This window comes from Diabrotica undecimpunctata, chromosome 9, assembly GCF_040954645.1.
Source record: "Diabrotica undecimpunctata isolate CICGRU chromosome 9, icDiaUnde3, whole genome shotgun sequence".
Lineage (NCBI taxonomy): Eukaryota > Metazoa > Arthropoda > Insecta > Coleoptera > Chrysomelidae > Diabrotica > Diabrotica undecimpunctata.
The window spans coordinates 30799987-30816633 of NC_092811.1; the positions used below are offsets into that span (position 1 = coordinate 30799987).

The 16647-nt window shown below is 34.2% G+C and overlaps 1 protein-coding gene across 1 annotated transcript in view; it reads left to right on the forward strand.

Moving 5' to 3' along the window:
* Positions 1–16647, forward strand: part of LOC140449339 (uncharacterized) — a 101022-nt gene that overhangs the window by 28757 nt on the left and 55618 nt on the right. The window contains exon 2 of the mRNA XM_072542474.1: positions 11470–11866. Within this exon, the coding sequence (XP_072398575.1) occupies positions 11476–11866 (391 nt within the window). The 5' untranslated portion in view covers positions 11470–11475. The remainder of the gene's footprint in view (positions 1–11469; positions 11867–16647) is intronic.

The following is a 16647-nucleotide window of genomic DNA, read 5'->3' on the forward strand; positions in this document are numbered from 1 at the left end:
GATAAATAAATTACACCAAATTTTATTAAAATAAAATCATTTAAACTGGGTGTTCGGATTTCTATGTCACTTAGTATATATTGGAAAGTGTTAATGAACTTTTGAAAAGGGAATTAATTTTAACAAATATTACTTAAAAAAAAAAGGATTTCAAGAAGCGCTTACCAAAAATACATACAAACATAATTATTATGCTTCTCCGACAATATACTTAATATTTCTCAGAATTTAATCATACCTAATCAAGCCCCGAGTGTAATATTAAACTAAAATACTGTAATTCATTCACTAGATTAAAACGTTTACCATTTAGAATCAGATGACCCAATCGCCAAATCTAAAGTCCTCCTAGAAAATTTCATAATTTTGGACTTCTAAGGACTTATTTTAAACCCCACTTAGTCCAGAAAATGATTCCTCTCGTTAGTGAGTATAGCTATCGGTCCATCTGTAACCAGATTCCACAAGAGAGGAGATAAGACCTTTTCTGCGGAGAGCTTCTGGTTACTTATGCAGACACTGTATTCCGCAGTAACGTTGCGTATATTATACAGCTCCTCAGTATGAAGTCTATCCATATCGTTTCGTCTATTCTTTTTAGACGAATCGAAATCATCCCTGTGTCGAGTGCTCCGTCTATATCCAGAAATGTACTCAATATAACCTCCTGGTTTGTACAAGTTACTCCACTCTCTATACGAGATAGTGCATTCCTAATGTGTCTAATATCATAGCCAACCGACTAACACATAAGTTAGATTTCTATCAACCTATCGAGCAGGCTGGATTCAGAAAACATTTTAGTACCATAGACCACTTGCATACCGTAAGAACACTGCTAAAAAAATGCACCGAGTATAATGTTCCAATTCATATGGCGTTCGTCGATTTCCATCGAAAGCATTCGATTCCATCGAATTATGGGCAGTGCTTGAATCTATAGAAAATGCACGTATAGATTCAAGATACACTAACATAATTAAAAACATATATGAAAATGCCACCATGCAGATAAAGCTGGACGAAAGCACAAAAACTAATCCCATAAGACTACAACGGGGAATAAGACAAGGAGACACCATCTCTCCCAAACTATTTACCCTTGCTCTAGAAGACATTTTTAAGAAACTAGAATGGAACAACAAGGGTATCAACGTCAAAGGATCATACTTAAACCACTTGAGTTTCGCAGATGACATAATTTTAATAGCCGATAATATCCAAGAACTAAATGCAACAATTAAATGCAGTTTTAGGAGCGGTAGGCTTAAAAATGAACTACAGTAAAACAAAAATACTGAGCCGAGACCAGACAAATATAACAATACAAAATTAGATAGAAAATTACATAGAAAATGTTGAACATTATGTATATTTAGGTCATGTCATCAAACTAGGAAAACCAAATCAAGATGCTAAAACTAAAAGAAGAACACAACTGGCATGGGACGTTTTCGGCAAACTAGCATATATCTTGAAAAACACCTCCATTCCTGTAAACTTAAAGAAAAAGGTGTATAACACATGCATACTACCAGTTTGTACCTACGGCTTGGAGACAGTAGCCCTTACCAAAAAATCTGCTAAAAAATTAGAAACAACGCAAAGAGCAATGGAACGAATCATGCTTGGAATATCACTGAGAGACAAGATTAGAAACACCGAGATAAGACGTAGAACGAAGATTAGGGATATTGTGGAAGAAGTTACAAAAATGAAATGGCGCTGGGCAGGTTACGTAGCCCGATATAATGACAACAGATGGACACGGAGAATTCTAGAATGGAGACCAAGGACGACAACAAGAAGCATGGGAAGACCTCAAAAAAGATGGGTAGATGACATAAGAGCAGTGGCAGGCAAACAGTGGATTAAATTGGCGCAAGATAGAGAAAGATGGAAGCAATTGGGAGAGACCTACATTCAGGAGTGGATGGAAAACGGTTGACAACGAGAAAGAGAAGAGAATGTGTCTATCGAGCAGTTTTTCTGTACGAATTAAATCAGGCTTATCGGCCTCGGGACCTTTTAATGTTCGGTTTTGTGAGGTTTAGGTATAAAAGTTTCGTGTATAAAAGCCATCCTTACAAGCCTCCATACATTTGATGTACATCAGTCCTAAGCTATGCTGTAGTATCATACATTTTTTTTCTACAGGTAATTTTCCTTCTTCCTAAAAGTAGGTCTCTCCGTCCGAACTCTGTGATTTAAGTAGATAATATCAGGGGATCTGAATTCATCCTCTAAATCACAACCCCTAAAATCGAAACCCCCGGTCGTAGATGCCAAACGGCTTAACGTAGGATGACGTGTGAGGTACCGTTAAAAAGGAGATAAAACATGTAGTTGGATGCAGTATGTGTCGTGCTCATCAGCTGATTGCTAATAACCCTGGATAACCACAAGAACGTATAAGCGACCTAAATGCAGCTAGCAATGAAGTTGGTCTAAAAATGAACTTGCTAAAAACAAAAACCATGTACAACGAGCTAGTTGATGTTCAAGATGTAATAATAAATAACACTGCACTTGAGACAGTAGATGAGTATGTATACCTGGGACAACTAATACATAAATACTCTAAATCAGAAATCAATAGAAAAATGAAACTGGCTTGGGCATCTTTTGGTTGAAATGTAGTTATATTCAAATCTAAAATGCTAATCTACCTGAAGAAAAAAAGCATTCGATTAGTGTATACTACCAATCATAACATACGGCTGCGAAACTTGGACACTAAAGAAAGTGATAATATCGAAACTCAAAGTCACTCAAAGGTCAATCGAGCGATGCATGATAGGTGTAACAAAGAGAGATCAAAAAAGAATAGAATGGATCGGACAGAAAACCAAGTTTACTGATGTAATCCACAGAATTAAATATTTCGAAGTGGGCGAGACATTTAGCGAGAAGAACTGCCAATAGGTGGTCCGCTAGAATTTCATTGTGGTATAAGGTAAGAGGTGTCAAGAAACCAAGAAGACTTCCAAATTTAAGATGGGACTATGACATAAGGAAACAAGCCGGTTCAACATGGCACACAAAATGCATGGTTATAACAGCAAATTTACTAAGATGTAAATTGGAGCTGGAAGGTCAGATAATAGAACAAGCGATGGAGTTTAAATATCTAAGCATCACATTATCTAGCTTCGGAAAGCTCGAAACAGAAGTAAAAGATCAAGTGAATAGAGCCGCAGGTGTCTGAATGAAAGAATATGGAGAAATAAAAATATCGGGAAAGAATTGAAAGACAAAAAATTTACAAAACAGTCATTATATAGAGCAATAATGGCATACGCGGCAGAAACATGGCCTGACACAGAGAGGACACAAGGATGTTAGAAACATCAGAGATGAAAACACTTAAAAATCAGAGCTAGAAGTACAGATATTCGAAGTAGATGCAAGGTAAAGAACATCAAGAACGGAGTAAGAAATAAAAGAGTAGAATGGAACTATCATAAGACGAATGACAACAAGGAGTGTAGTAAAGACAGCAAGATACGGTTCCCAATAGGAAGACGATGTTGCAGAATTGAAATATCTGCTTATGACTTCCTCTCGGTGTGTTTGCAAAATGTAATATGAGAGAGGAGGCTTGAGAAGCAGATGTATTGCCTTGGTATATTTCGAAGTCGAAGTAGTCATTACAAATTTTTTCAAACCCACAGGCCTAGTTGTCTGGTAATTGTTTATCAATTGAGTAATTTTCCTGTGGTCTTTTAATTTCCCTACATCTTTTTCTAATAAAATTTATCATGGGTTGCACTTTACCCAATTAATTATTTTTTTTGTTTTCGTTGGAGATTCTGTTTTTATCTTTAACATAGAAGTTTGTGCATAGTGTAAACAAACGAGTTCTTGACATCGCATCAACTACAACAGGAAATCTAAAATTTGATTGCCAATATTTACGTATTCTTGGATATTTGATGAGTCTAAGAACTGCATGCATTCCAAAAAATTAACATTTGGTTTTATTAGATTATCATTTTTGTGTACGTAGTTGTAGATAAAATTAGTATCTACACAATAAAAAAAAAACATGAAGAATGTCCTAAAATGAGATAGAGAGTATAACATAGATTGCTGGTTACAAAATATGAGAGCTCTTACCTGTAATATAAGAATGTCTTAAACACTAATGGTTGAAAAAGCTATCCAAAGGTACAAAACGATTTATTAAAGAGAAAAAGAGAGAAAAACAAATAGCATAAATAAAATCAGTACAAATACATAAAGAACTAAACAAAATTCCTACTATTAGATACTACTTACTAGTTAACAAGTCTTTCAAAAGTGTATGTACACTATTGTCTATCCAAGTCACTATCACGAAGATCCTGGATCAAGAGGCGGAGATGTGGTAACCATGTGTCAGAGGCCACCCAGAGAACCATGCGAAAAAAACTTTTAACACTTCTAGTGTATACAAAAACGGGCACAACTGTATGATAATCAATATTTATATATCTGTGATTATAATTGATTGTTGTTATACCAACAACGGGACAAATCGTTGACCGATTTGGAGAGCACTGTATACTTTTTGAGGATTAAATCCTTGACAGATTTTTAAGGACTTCTGCCAAACAGAGATGTTGCCTCGTCCAGGTCTAAATTCGTTCTGGGTTGTAGGCGGGGTGCCTGATTTTTCGGGGAGTCTTTTTTGGAAGACTTTTAAGCGCACAAAAAACTAACACTAATAACGGTTGACAAATGTTTGACAATAGTTTGACATTTTTCATTTTTTTTAGAGTAGGTGCATTTTTGTCGAAAGTGAAGTAAAATACTAAATTAAAAATATTAATAAATAGTTTTATATGTTCGAATGGATTTATTTGAACGGTAATATTGATTTGTACGTACTGCGGCCAAATCAAAAAATGCTTGTGGTAAATATTTATGAAAATATTGAAATGGTGACAATATTTCTCAAATAGCCTCAATTGCTTCATTTAAAACATCTATTTGGTGAAATGTTTTTTCTCCCATATAAAACTTTGCTCCCATTTCTTGTTTCTATTTTCATGTTTTTTGCGTTTGAATTTGAAGCAATACTTGTTGAAGTAACATTTCCATTTATTGAATTATCATTATCAGAATCACTATTTTCTGATTCATAACAGGACATGTAGGTTCAAGTGTAGGCTGCCACTCATAGTCGTCTTCATTTTCGAACTCAAAATCAGAATCAATATGATCCAAAAGGTCATAGATTCCATCCGGATTGGCTCGTATGTTGTCTAAGTGAATTTTGGAACTCGATCCTGTAACAATTAATTGGTTTACACATATTTAGGTAAGCTACGTAGTCGTTGCGACAAAAAGATCATAATTGTGACACTAAGGCCGGTTCTGTGAGACCATATTTGAAACTTGTTATATGTTTTTTACAACGCTGTAATTAATAACCATTTTACAATATTTATATCTATATCAACACTAAAAGTGAATCACTTATTTGAGAAACACCATAAGTCACAAAACTAAAACTTTCGGAAAACGAGAAAAAACTGTGTGACGAAAACACAAAGACTGCTACATGTTAAAAACTGTCCTAATTCCATTTAAAATACACATAGTACTATAATTTATATTATAAAGTACAAAAAATATTATTACAACTCAAAAAAAAAAACGAAAAGTGTGATCATTCATCTTCTTCAGGTATATTATTGGTCGTGGTGGGCCAGTTGAACAAATTCATTAAAATAATCCTGGATATTTTCTTCATCTTGTATATAACTTTGTAGTTTTTATATATCAACAATCTTGTAAAAATACATGAATTGGCTTATTTTTAGTTGAACCTTCTGATTCCTTGGAATATTTTTGCCACTGGATTCCGCGGATAACATGGTTTTTTTGTAGTACTCTGGCCACCAACTTTTGTAATCAATTACGTCTTCAGCATTGACCAATACCACATTAAAGCGGTTATTTTTATATGAAATATTTATCAGCTGTCCATATTCTTCCATTGTGTATATACAGTCTACTTTTCATTTAATCACCGCAAAATCCCCATCACAGGGTAGGGAAGGAATGATCCCTAATAGGAAAATAACAGTAAAATAATGGGGTAAAAAAACTTAACACAGTGTGTTTTTTATTTTCCACTCCACAATCGTCAGAGAACACATGAAGATATTTTACTAACGGCATGTTCTATATAAATTACCTCATTAGAAATGAGCAAACTTCATTCAACCCCTTCGTACCGTTCCCCTTATGATAGAGAAAAAACGTTGCTTTTTCTGTTTTATTATTGTTGATACAAACAAACGTTCACTGTTACCTGGTAAAGACAGAAAACTTCTTGCACCGGAATTTGTGGCAGTTTAAGATTCTGCATAAAACACAGAAATAATCCCAATTTTCTCGCTAGCCTCGGTCCTTTCTTTTACAAATTTCATTTGAGTTGAAAATTTCTTAGCTTGACGTAGATGAATCATTTTTTTGGCAGCTACAACTCTCTTTGCATTATCGTTCAAATGTGCACTATTTATTTTCAATACAAGCTCCTCACACACACAACATATGTCTACCTGAGGTCTTCCAAATGATAATTCAAAATCTTCTTCAAAAACTTTTCTGTAGTATAAATACTTAACAGTGGCATAATCCGGAAATTTTTCTGTCGACATTTTGTACATAGGAATGATATATAGTTTCTCATTTAAATAATACTTTTCCTTGCTAGTATAGTAAACTTAGCTTGTGGGATATAATTTAATATGTTCACGAATAATATCTGTAATAATACCAGAAATTGCATTGCCTGGGGTATTTTTTTCGCGTTTGTCGAATGGTGATTTTTCTGCACTTAGAAAAAGTACAAGCTGCCTCACTCGGTCAATTGTTACTCCGTGAAGAAAACAGAAGGCTAATTTACAAACGATAATTTTTTTATTAGAGGTTGATATGGAGTATACATAGCTACTACTTTTATTAGGTTTTGAAGACTCACCAAGTTCTTTTCTTCTACATCGTTGCTTAACTTCAGTTGCGGAAATTAAGCTTTTTAAGTAACAATCTTACTCATTTTTTTGTAGTAAGTTTCCTAAATCGTTGAATAATCTGCATATTTTCATCGTTACTCATAAATGAAAAGCAGTTTTTCCTCCACATAAAAATTAAGTGCTTATTAACAAATTTAGAATGACCAGACAACAAAAAAATGTTTTCAATGAAAACTTTTTATTAGAAAAGAACAAATTATCAACTTACTTGCAATCTTTGGAGGATGGAGAAGGAACTGCAGGAACATTCTTCCCCTTCCAATTGATTTATTCGTTTCTTTTTACTTTAGCTCGTTTTATTATTTCATTTCTATATTCGTAGGGTTTTTTTTATTCCTTTCTTTCTCTGATTAGGCTAAATTAATATCGTTATGATCACTGTCGCCTTCACTCATTTTAAAATATTTTTGTCTAGATATAATACAAATAAGTAATTCACAATATTATTACTACTGTATTCGTATTCACTACACATTTATTTATCTACGTGCATTCACGACACAAGCTTGAACTTGACTGAAAATTATTGGCATTATTGCGCCAAATTATAACGACATACGCGCTGTATAGGAGAAACGCCGTTAGTCATGGACTTACAGTGTTTCTCTAATACATCGCCAAATCATACCGCTGTAAATAGATTACGAATGCACTGACTGAAGGCGTTTAAAAGCCCATATTACTGATGATTTTGGTAAAATTATGACTATGAAGTTTCTCAAATAAGTGATTCCAAGTCCACGTTGAAAATTAAACAAAAGCAGTACTTACGTTTTAATGCCATGACAACAATAAAACACTATTTTTAGAAACATATTCTTCGTTGCATTTGCAAACTAACGACATTTTCGCCCAAAAACGAAAGTAGTGGGTATATAACAAAATAGTACGATTCGTGTCTGAACCAAATCATAAATTATTTTGACCATTTTGACCTTTCTATAACTTTTAATAGTTTCTCACGATTGTGAGTACAGAGTCTCTAGGGGTAAAAAGTTATAAAATTGCAAACTTTTTAAAATTTTATAAAAATATTAAAATTTTTAAAATTTAAATTTTTATAAAAACATTCAGATGTGTTGACATTTTTTGTCATACTTGATATAAGCCATTCCTATCAAGGACTGGTTCGGAGAAATATTCGCCAGGCAACCAGTAATACAGATATGCACTACAATTGCTGCCTATCAGTCGAAACTTTATTACAAGAAAATCAAAAATAGTTACTTTTGACTACATGAGTAACAACTTAAATCAATGTTCTCCTACAATTAGCAACACCATGTCTGGAACCAACATCATCAGTAATAATCCAAATTCATATGCAACTGCTACTATGTCAAAACCCAAACCGAAATATCCCAATATACGGCGAAGATCAAGCCGTATTAATACATGCTGAACCAAACTTATTACTACTCGACTACGTCAAAGCCATAGGTAACATTGTTAGCCCCAAAAACATATGCTTCGCCTCAAGAATTTCCAATAATCGGATATGCATGTACTTAACAAATCCTGAACTTGTCGAACATATTTTAACAGAATACCCTACGATTACAACCAACTCTGTAGAACTACCCGTAAGAAGACTGGTTACCCCAGCCAAAAGACTAATAATCTCCAACGTCTGTCCATCAATACCTCATGAAATTATAGAAAAGCACCTTCAAGATCTAGGTCTTTAACTTGCTTCACCAGTGTCATATATTAAACCTGGAATCTCTGATGATGAATTTACGAATATTAAGAGCTTCAGAAGACAGGTATACGTTACTCCAACCACAGATAGCCTCGAAATTGAAACTTCATTAATAATTCCATATATATATATTTAGGGATTCTACAGTATTCACTGCCTTCCCTCGCTCAACCGTTTCCATCTCTCTCTGTTGTTCCATTCTCCATCGTTTAGTCCTCTCTTACTCATGGCGTCGTCTACTTCGTTCCTCCAGGATTTTCGGGGTCGTCCTCTTTTCCTCCTTCCTATGGGGCTCCATTCGGTTATTCTTTTTATCCATCTGCTGTCGCTAGCTCTTCTTACATGTCCATACCACTTTAGTCTTTTTTGTTCTATATATGTTAGTATGTCTGTTTCTATTGATGTTCTTTGCTTTATTTCGTCATTACTTCTCCTATCCATTCTTGTTACTCTGCAGCATCTTCGCAGGCATTCCATCTCTGTTGCTATTATCTTACTGCTGTTTTTCTTGTTTATGATCCAATTTTCGGCCCCATATGTCATAATACTTCGCACTAATGTTTTATAAATCTGCGTTTTTGTCTTCATATTTAGGTGTCTATCCCACCATACTGAGTTAAGTTGTCGGATTGCCGTTCTTGTTTGTCCTAATCTTTGTGTAATTTCTTCCTCTGTTGTTGCCTTTTTCGTGATTATAAACCCCAGGTATTTGAATTTATCCTTTCCTTTGATTGTTACGTTGTCATCAATCTGTAGATCTTCTATGTCTTCTTCACTTGTAGATAGGTACTCTGTTTTCGCGAAGTTAATATCTAGGCCAGCCTTGGTATATTCTTCTTGTAGTTTCTTCATCATGTAGCTGAGGTCGTCTTGGTCTTGTGCAATCACTACTTGATCGTCTGCAAAACTTAACGTATATAGGTATTCGTTCCGTACCGGTACTCCCATGCCTTCGCATTTTCTTTTCCATGTAGTCAAGGCTTTCTCTAAGTCGCTAATAATTCCATTCGACAATAATTCGTACAGAATATTTCTCTCCACCGACAAAATGGTATGGTTTCTATGCAAAAAACATGGACGTATAGCAAATAACTGTCAAAATCCCCCTACAATCCTTTCCCAAATGAACAATCGTTCCCAGCTGACCCCATTCCTGCTACCCCAATATCAAACAATATGGCACCACCAAATACAACAAAACATACGGTTTCCAGTCAACAGATAAAAATTGTCGATATATCCACCACTTCTATTGCCGCAAAAATGAATTTCTTCCTCCTACCACTAGTCAGAAACGAACTCGTTCTGACTTCAGCGATTCTACCTCCCAAGAAACAAACACATCTACTAACTTACCCATCAAAGACATAAAAATGCAAAAGTGCATAAAAAGAATAAAACTAAAAAATCCAAGAAAGTCGCACCCGATCAATCTAAATTAACCGCCTCCTCTGTTCTCACAATCAATAATCTTTATCAAGAAAATCCAAACTTATTCTCTTTATCGGTTGAAAATTTTCTTTCCTTTCTGGAAAACTCATTCGGCAGTAATAACCCTCTTCAAAAAGCACAGCAGTTCACTTAAAATGTTCGATCAATACTCGAGGACATGTTTAGAATATACCCTTCATTGGAAGATAGAAAAATCAAGAATAGATTTACAAGAGTTTCTAAGAAAATTAAACTGCAACTTAATATAGACAATTCAGAAATTAGAAGCACAACATCGCAATTTACAAATAATGATGAAGATTATCTAACCGACTCTTCTCTAACCTCTCAACGATCTCAATGTTAAATATATTTTAGTGCAGTGGCACTGCGATAGGTTCTACCCTTGCTTAGAACGCTTACAACAATTAATCAATAATATAAAAACAGATATCATCTGCCTTTAAGAAACCAATTTCAAGGAAACTCATAGACGCGATCTTAAAAATTTTGAATGTTTCCATTTCCTTCGGACTACGTATACCAGAACAAGTGGAGGAACATATATCTTCGTGTCTAATGATTTATTTTCTATACAATATATCCTAACTATCAATTTAAAGGCCATAGCAATAACTGTCTGGTGTCCCGACCAAATAACCATATGCAGTACATATATTCCACAGAAACCGAGTTTTTTTTTTGAAAGACATTCAGTTGTTGAACAGAATATGACCCCTTGTTTTCCATGTACTTTACCTTTAACTTATAATTTAGTGATAAAACTATTGTATTATTTAGTCATAGGTTCTAAGCTTATAGATTAACTGTAGCAATTAGTAACATGTGCTTTTTGTAATTATTGTATACAATATTGTTTGTGTCAATGGTCTTTGCAGCCGAGACACATTAATTTAAAGTAAAAAAAAATAAAACTTTAAAATTTTATGTATGGAATACTATTTAATATACAAGGTGAGAACTTAAAAACTTCTCAACTTTCTTAAAATGGATCACTCTATCTATTGTGACGTTATTGGAAAGAACTTTAAGATTTATTAGTTAATTCCTCTACCTAAATCTAACAGTTATGAAGATATTTAGATTTAAATGTTTATATTATAATTTTGATTACTATGGTATAGCGTGTCATGGAAATAATTATAGCTTGCCATGTAGTAAAAAGGCGTGTTTATTATGCTACTTTCATTGCTTTATAAACTTAGTTATAACATAAAATATTAATGATTGACTTGTTGACTCACCAACACAGTAAATCTAAAGACTTTATGTACATTTTTTTAACAGATCTGCATGACCTCACCAAGAAAGATGGCTCCTACTCTTTCAGAAACTTCTGGAGATGAAGACCAACTAGCATTTAAGGTTATAAATCAAGACAATTTTCCAATAGTAGTAGTAGGTCAACCAATTTTAAAACCGTTTGACCAATCAGTTCAAAAAAACAAACCTAACCTCATAGTACATCCTATTCGAAGGATATCCAAGACAGTAGAAGATGCTAAGCAAAAAGTTACTGAAAGGCCTACTGGATTATTAAGCAGTAGTAATGAAAATACCGTCAAAGTGCGCAAAAATCTTAGCTCTTCACATGGAAATTTATGTCATAATAATAGTACTGTTCAAATGAAATTAGAGGATTTAGGGAATCAACTAGAGTTAGAAAATTTTAACAAAATATTAGGTTAGTACTATTTGTGGTTATTAATGCTTGCCATCTTTACTTTAATGCTTCTTTTATTTCAACAACAATTATTTCCACCTAAAAACTTTCTTTTATATATATTTTAATTCTTATTACATCTTTATGCCTGATAATTTTTATATTTATTTGTTGTACACGGCTTTCCTATAAGCTTGATTGCACACAAATCTTAAACTTTATGTCGTCACTGCTAAACGGCGTTACTACATTACCAAAATAACGGTCGATGTAGGATAATTAACCCTCTATTGCATGAATTATTGCAAACATAAAATAAAAAATATTTTTATGTATTATGATTTTTATTAAGGGTAAACCCGTGTATGGTTTCATATGTAATAACTACAAACTGGAAGATTTTTCGCAAATCCATATGCGGTTTCGCATGCAATATACGAACATATTTTAATAAAATGTTAACATACAAAAATACATGAGTTCTGAATTTGTGATAGATAATTCCTTTTTTATTATAACATAAACATTTTTTACACTTAGTACATTTGGTGTTCGTAATAGCGAACGAGCATATAAAGGCGAGTATAAAGCAAGCAGCATTCGAAGCCCTTGGGGAAAAAGAACATATAACAAATAAACAGCACTATTATGAAATAAATGAACCAACAAAAAGAATAATTGAAGAAAAAAGCAACTATACAGAAAATGGCTGACTACAAACAACGACGAAGTTTATAAAGAATATAGAGAAAAAGATAGAGAAGTGAAAAAACAAATAACACAGCAAAAGAATGAAGAATGGGAAAGAATCTGCTTAAATATTGAAACATATATAGGAGGTACAAGAACTTCGGAGTCATGGAAAGTACTGAGAGAATTGAAACAAAACTCAAAAGAAAAAATTAAATTGGGAAATATACAGGACAAAGAATGGAAGGATTACTACAAGGAACTATTAACAGAACAAAGACCACAATTCATTGGAAAAGAAAACAGGCGAAGACGAAGCAGATTCCCACACCTGAAATAGAAATAACAGATAGGGAAATGAGAACGGCCATAAAAGCAATCAAAAATAAGAAAGCACCGGGACCTGGAGGCATCTCACCTGAGCTTATAAAATACGGATCAAAAAAATTACACCGGATGATACAATGGATATTTCAGAAAGCCATAAATGGAGAACAGCTCCCAAAGGAATGGACGGAGGCATATATGACATCTATATTTAAGAAAGGAGATAGAAAACGATGCGAAAACTACAGAGGAATAAGCGTAATATCATCAATAGGAAGATTATATGGGAAGATACTGCGAGAAAAGATAGAGCAAGCGATAAAAGGCAAAATCGGGGAGGATCAGGCAGGCTTCACGGCAGGAAGATCATGCATAGACCACATATACACACTGGAACAACTGCTGGAAAAGAAAAAAGCAAAAAATAGAGATATACACTTGGAATTTGTGGACCTGAGAAAGGCGTATGACTCTGTACCAAGGTCAGAACTATGGGAGGCAATGTACAAATTAGAAATACAGACGGAGCTCATAGAAGCTACAAAAGCTCTATATAAAGAAAATAAAGTGTCCATTAAAATGGGAACAAGAATCATAGGAGACATCACCACAACAAAAGGGCTCCTGCAGGGTTGTTCCACATCTCCAACCCTATTCAAAATATACTTAGAAAAAGCCTTGACTACATGGAAAAGAAAATGCGAAGGCATGGGAGTACCGGTACGGAACGAATACCTATATACGTTAAGCTTTGCAGACGATCAGGTAGTGATTGCACAAGACCAAGACGACCTCACCTACATGATGAAGAAACTACAAGAAGAATATACCAAGGCTGGCCTAGATATTAACCTCGCGAAAACAGAGTACCTATCTACAAGTGAAGAAGACATAGAAGATCTATAGATTGATGACAACGTAACAATCAAAGGAAAGGATACATTCAAATACCTGGGGTTTATAATCACGAAAAAGGCAACAACAGAGGAAGAAATTACACAAAGATTAGGACAAACAAGAACAGCAATCCGACAACTTAACTCAGTATGGTGGGATAGACACCTAAATATGAAGACAAAAACGCAGATTTATAAAACATTAGTGCGAAGTATTATGACACATGGGGCTGAAAATTGGATCATAAACAAGAAAAACAGCAGTAAGATAGTAGCAACAGAGATGAAATGCCTGCGAAGATGCTGCAGAGTAACAAGAATGGATAGGAGAAGTAATGACGAAATAAAGCAAAGAGCATCAATAGAAACAGACATACTAACATGTATAAAACAAAAAAGATTAAAGTGGTATGGACATGTAAGAAGAACTAGCGACAGCAGATGGATAAAGAGAATAACCGAATGGAGCCCCATAGGAAGGAGGAAAAGAGGACGACCCCGAAAATCCTGGAGGAACGAAGTAGACGACGCCATGAGTAAGAGAGGCCTAAACGATGGAGAATGGAACAACAGAGAGAGATGGAAATGGTTGAGCGAGGGAAGGCAGTGAATACTGTAGAATCCCTAAATATATATAAAAAAAAACATTTAGTGTAAGTTTTTTTTGTGCATATTTGACATTGTTTGCGATATTTTTCGTTTGCAATGTTGTCCGTACGCACAAAATTTAACGATATCTCTTGATGTAAAGCAGAAGTTTTTCTTGTTCTTTTTGTTGGTGTTGGGGTTGTTCCATTTTTTAACACAGGTGGAGTTCCTTGACGACTAGACGTTGGAGTTCCCTGATGACTAGACGCTGGAGTCCCATTTTGTCCTACTGGATGACCTCTCTTTCTTGGTAGTGACTTCCCAGATTTATATAAATGTTCAGAAACGGCTTGTTTAAAATCACATAATGCCATATAATAATTTGGTTAATTTGTAACAATAAAACACTGAAAACTTTGTTTTCAAAACTTCCACAAAATTTATTTTTATAGAAAAACAGATTCTACATACGCATTTCACCTTCTAGATCATAATAATTCTTTTAATGACGAATATAAAATTCTCCACATTCAAAATAAAGGCTTTAAGCTATCTGTATTAGCATCTATGGAAATCAACGAATTAAAAAACACAGATATAATTCTGAATGACCAGCTTGAGACAAATAGTTCTCCCCTCCTCAACCTATTTCATTAGAGACTATGAAGTGTAACCCCATGCCAAAAACAGATCACTTGAGAAAGGCAATCAGCCGAAACATTGTAGTGATAAGAATTTAAAATAAATTTTGTGGAAGTTTTGAAAACAAAGTTTTCAGTGTTTTATTGTTACATAAAATGAATTTCCATCAAGTAACGGTCGAATCCTTCAATTATTTTGTTAATTTTTTCTACTCCAAAGTATCTATGCAATCACAACACATAGATCCAACATATGAAAAAACATTCGTTTATACCATTTTCTTGATATTAGATAAATTCTGTAAAGCCCCAGCATCGACTCTAATAAGTCCACTCCTTCCATCAGCTGATTATAAACTTCAACAGCTTGTGGGCATGGAATCTCTTTGTATGTTTTTTTCTTTTCGGAAGTACCTACGTTTTGTGGTTCTAGGTTCACTACCAACGTAAGTTGATAACATATTTACTGGCTTATTATCGAACTAAGTTATTAGACTTATGTTGTACGTCTTCAACAAGGGGAACTTTTTCTACAATGAAACCACTAGGTTTTATAAACAACAAGATTATAGAAATCACCAAAGGCTACAGTCCTAGGCACGAACATTAACTAATTGAGGGTAACGGACGGACAACAGCAGGCAACGAATCAAAAATACGAACATAAAAAGAATATACAGAAGGCCTCTTTCAAGATGATAGACTTGGTCCAACAATATCAGAAGAACTAGATAGCGGACCAATAATAATAAATGACGAGGTACTTAATACGCTAAAAAATATGAAAAATTCTTTATAAGCAATTCTGCTTGATCATTGGCAGATTAATACCTCTATGGAAGTTGTCACTCCATCTTTTGAGCAGTCGTCCAATACTTCTTCTGCAGATTGATAACTTATATTTTGACGATACGGATCTCCCTTATTATGCCTATGCGGTTTCTCCATACTTTTTTTTATTTAGTGCCCCTTCGTTTATACACTGTACGTTACATTTTCTTCTAATGTCTTTACTTTTCTTTTGATCTCTCCGTGTATTTCCCATAATTCTTCTCAATACTCTCATCTCTGCCGTTTCCATGAGCCTTTGTGTTGTGACTGTGTCGGGTCATGTTTTTGGGGCAAATGTCATTATTAGTCTTACACTGGCTTTATAAATTCTTGACTTCATCTCAATGTTAACGTGTCTGTTTCGCCATATAGTGCTATTAAGACATCTTGCCAGTCTGCTTGATTTTTGTACTTGATCTCTCACTTCTTTGTCCAGGTCTCCATAGTTAGCCAGTGTAATTTCAAAGTATTTTATTTCCATTACTTGTTCAATACTGATGCCATCAATTTCTATTTTACATCTGGTTGGTTCTTTGCTGATTACTATTGTCTTAGTTTTCTTGGATGAGCTTGTCATGTTAAATTTTTTTGCTCTTATGTTAAATATGTGGATCAGTCTTTGTAGTCTATCTTCATCTTGGGCTATCAATGATTAAATTAACGAGCGTAGGGCAGTGTTCCGCTGTCGATTTCTATAGGTTCTGTAAGTTGTCCATCTATTTTGACTTCCATTTTGTTGTTTTGGTAGATGTTTTCAATAGTTTTTATAATATCTAAGGGAACTTTTCTATTATACAGAAGATGGATTACATTTTTGATTCTTACTTTC